At 36.3% G+C, this 3,817-nt stretch overlaps 1 protein-coding gene and 1 non-coding gene across 2 annotated transcripts; both read left to right on the forward strand.

Annotated features, from left to right (window-relative positions):
* The first annotated feature begins 1,722 nt into the window (after positions 1–1,722).
* Positions 1,723–1,796, forward strand: TRNAV-AAC (transfer RNA valine (anticodon AAC)). The gene has a single exon. It is a non-coding gene; the product is annotated as a tRNA-Val (tRNA).
* Positions 1,797–1,882: 86 nt separating this feature from the next.
* Positions 1,883–3,360, forward strand: LOC120078278 (L-galactose dehydrogenase-like). The gene is made up of 2 exons (XM_039032503.2): positions 1,883–2,234; positions 2,993–3,360. The coding sequence occupies exons 1-2, from the start codon at positions 2,053–2,055 to the stop codon at positions 3,222–3,224; spliced, it is 414 nt and encodes a 137-aa protein (XP_038888431.1). The 5' UTR covers positions 1,883–2,052; the 3' UTR covers positions 3,225–3,360.
* Positions 3,361–3,817: the final 457 nt, after the last annotated feature.

The raw sequence follows: 3,817 nt of genomic DNA on the forward strand, positions 1-3,817 counted from the left end.
TGTTCGCACGAGTACATGGAGGTTCTGGATAGATGGCATAACAGACTCATCCATAGAATAGAGAAAAGAATAGCAAGTTTTGCATTCATTCCTTTTGGTAAGTTTGTAAAAATATAGTTTCCATACTTCATGCTTTTAGTATGATTAATTTATTTTTAAATTATTCTTGATTTTATATACTTAAGCAAGCATGTCTTCTTTGTAGATTTGTTGGGATAGTAATGACACTCCAAAGTAGACAACTAGCTCTCTCAATCTTAAGTTAATTTTTTGTATTTGTTGAAAGTTAAGTTGTATATACAAAAGCAATTAAGATTTAATTTTGGGATGATTTTGATACGTAAGCAGTCAACTACTACTTTGTAAGTATAAATTTTGTTATTCTCTTTGGAAACTAACTATTATTCGTACTTTGTGAGCAAGACTTAGATTTAAATTTATGTGTTTGTTGAGAGCTTAATATATAAAAACAATTCTTGTTTGTGGATAAATTATTATAATGTCGTTTTATCTTTTTGACCGACATTAAAAATGGATTGAACAATGACATTTAAAAAAACGGACAATATCTGAAAAAAGTAGACAATAATTTTGGGCTTTAATGTCGATTTAAAACTGACATTAAAAGGCTTTAATGTCGGTTGAAAACTGACATTGAAGATCGTGTTATAAAAGGTCTTTAATATCGGGTTTAAGCCGACATTGAAGATGGTGTACAATGTCGGTTTAAAACCGACATTAAAGACAACCGACATTAAAGACCTTTTATAACACGATTTTTAATGTTGGTTGTCAACTGACATTAAAGCCTTTTAATGTCAGTTCTAAACCGACATTAAAGCCCAAAATTCTTGTAGTGAAGTTTATAGTATGGACTCTTCCTCAAAGCATAGTTTCTTTACTTGAGTTTATAGTATGGTTTTTTATCTATTTCATTGTCCTTATGCCTCTAATAGGCTTATTTCCCTTAAGCTATGTGTCCATTTGCTCCTTTAAGGCTTCTTAGTGTGACTCTTCTTCAAGTAGTTGTCTCATATTTTGCCTATGCTCCAAAGATAGCCTTCTCCCCATCTCAACTCCTTTGATTCGTACCCATGAGTTGGGCATTCCCTTGATCACGTTGCTTCTTCCAATGTATGGTACTTCTTACCTTTACTTAGCTTGGTCAACCATCTCTTATTTTTCTCTTGTTCATTTTCACACATGGCCTACCAAGATATCTCGAGGTGTGATGCACTCTTCTTTCACTGGACTACCTTCAACACATGGTTACCCCATCTTGGCAACACTTAGCAATTTATTTCCATGCTAAGTACCTTTGTGTGCATCAACCTCCTAAAGCATAACTTTCCTTATCTTTGTCAACTCAAGCCTTCCTCCTCAAGCTTTTCCCAGGGCCAATGCAAGCCATGTTTCCAAGAATCTTGAGTCACTCTTCACAAGTCACTCCACCTCGGAGAGTCCTTAGGGAAAAGTTTTAGAGTTTACATAACAAAACATAAAAACATATGAATGAAAGTGGTGTTACAAATTTAATTTTCAAAAACTGAAAATAAAGAATGGGTTCGATATTCCTTATTAAACAAGCTTTAAAAGTTGGATTAACGTGGTCAATATGTTTATTGTGGTTAAAAATAAAATTTATCAAGTAAAAATTGTGGTGAAATATAAATAATTTGAAGTTATAAAATAATATGCTGCTTGTCTTAATTGAAGCATTAAGGTGTCGTGGTGTAGTTGGTTATCACGTCAGTCTAACACACTGAAGGTCTCCGGTTCGAATCCGGGCGACGCCATTCAAATTTTTTTCTTTTTTATTTATTTATTTAATTTCTATTTCTTTGGTAACCTTTAATATTTAAAGTATAGTTGGTAATGGCCGCAAAAATGGGGGAATCCAACGGATCTTAAAGGATCGAATTGAATGGCCCATCTGCGGCCTGGTCCCCCAACTTGGCGTTTTTCTTCCATAATTGGAATCCCTTTTTCACTTCCTTTCCCGGGAAAATCTTGCATTGCTCTTACTTAATTCTGTTAGCTTCATCGGAATCAATGGCGGCTTCTTATCCCAAGCTCCAGTTACGGGACCTGGGAAACACCGGCCTCAAAACCAGCAGTGTCGGCTTTGGTGCTTCCCCTCTCGGCAGCGTCTTCAGCCCCGTCTCTGAGGAGGATGCCGTCGCCGCCGTTCGTGAAGCCTTTCGTCTTGGCATCAACTTCTTCGACACCTCCCCGTATGTCATTCATTCTGTTTCTGTGAGAATGAGGGTGGAATTCATCGATTATTCTGTTTGTTTACTCGAAGTTTTGTATTGCGTTTTGCTTTTTTGCTGAGGTTAGTTTAGGTAGATGGTAGATATAACAAATGTCAAAATTGCAACGTTTTTTTCAGGTTTGATGTCTAACTGGATGTTGTTGAAAATTTAGGTATGCCAATGGCTTTCAGAAAATCTACATATCATTCGTTTTTATATGTATAATTCATTGGTAAGGATATATAAGGGAGGAAAACCTGGAGACTTCTCTGGGAGTGCCAATTTGCGAGATTGTGTGGAATGGTTTCTTTCTGGAGTCTAATTTTATGCTTGCTCGTCATAGAGACATTCGTTTGATGATCGAAGAGTTCCTTCTTCATCCATCTTTCTAAGAGAAATGTCATTTTCTGTGGTTTGCAGGAGTGTGAACGTTGTTGAGGGACACTAGTGAGGTTTCATGTTTCCCTTTGGATTTTGATTTCGTAGACTTTATATAATTATTCCATGAACAATATCTTACTTAGTTGGAAACCCTTTCTTTAGAGATTTTTTTTGTGGGTTTGCCTTTTTGAATGCCCTTATATTCTTTAGTTTTGTTATTTCTAAATAGAAGGAGTTGTTTCTATCCAAATAAAATAAAAAAGAAAAGAACAGAAAAAATGGATCAATGTTGTGATTTACTAATGTCTTGCTCTAGTACTTAATTTGGGTTTGCTTCTTCGACTACATGCATAAAGGTACTATGGAAGGACCTTATCAGAAAAGATGCTTGGTAAGGGACTGAAAGCTCTAGGAGTTCCAAGGAGTGAGTATATAGTGTCAACAAAGTGTGGGAGATATGGTGAGGGTTTTGATTTCAGTGCTGAGAGGGTGACAAGGAGCATTGATGAGAGTTTGGCTTTCTTAACAAAACAGTGTGCAAGAACTGTATTTGTGATCTTCCATCGGTTATTTTTGATTTCAGTGTAAGATCTTCCATCGGTGCATGTATTTGTGATCGGTTCTGGTTTTCTTAACAAAATAGTGTGAAGTTGTAAGACTGGCCTAAGAACTGTGTTGAAATATCTCGAAACTGTCTCACTAGACCTCGAAAAGTTTCTACGTACCACTTGATTCGTGACATCGTGTGCAAGAATGTGTAGGAATATCACAACCATCTCTTCGACGTCCATACATCTTGTTGGTTCCAAACAACCAGTCGACCGTAGCATATTACATAGAATCGTAAAGGTACGTCTATCCATTGGGGTACTTTCACGACATGTCAAGTCACTCTCGTAAATTAGACGAAAGAAGATCAACTGCCTAATGTAGTGCCTAGCATATGTCGGTTGTCTCTCTATCCTTCGGTAGTTGTTCAATAACGTGGTTAGTGTTATGAACAACTGTATTTGAGACTGCAAAATAATTCTCATGATCGAAAAGAGGTCTTCAATAGTATCCATCTTTATAGGGAAAGGGATACACAAGTTGTTCCTGAAAGGGTAAGATATTTGGCGGATTATGTTTTATGATTAAGAAAAAATAGCAAACAATGTCAAGCATCGGTATTGGGCATATTG

This window comes from Benincasa hispida, chromosome 5 (assembly GCF_027475165.1).
Source record: "Benincasa hispida cultivar pf3 chromosome 5, pf3_genome.v1.1, whole genome shotgun sequence".
Classification (NCBI taxonomy): domain Eukaryota; kingdom Viridiplantae; phylum Streptophyta; class Magnoliopsida; order Cucurbitales; family Cucurbitaceae; genus Benincasa; species Benincasa hispida.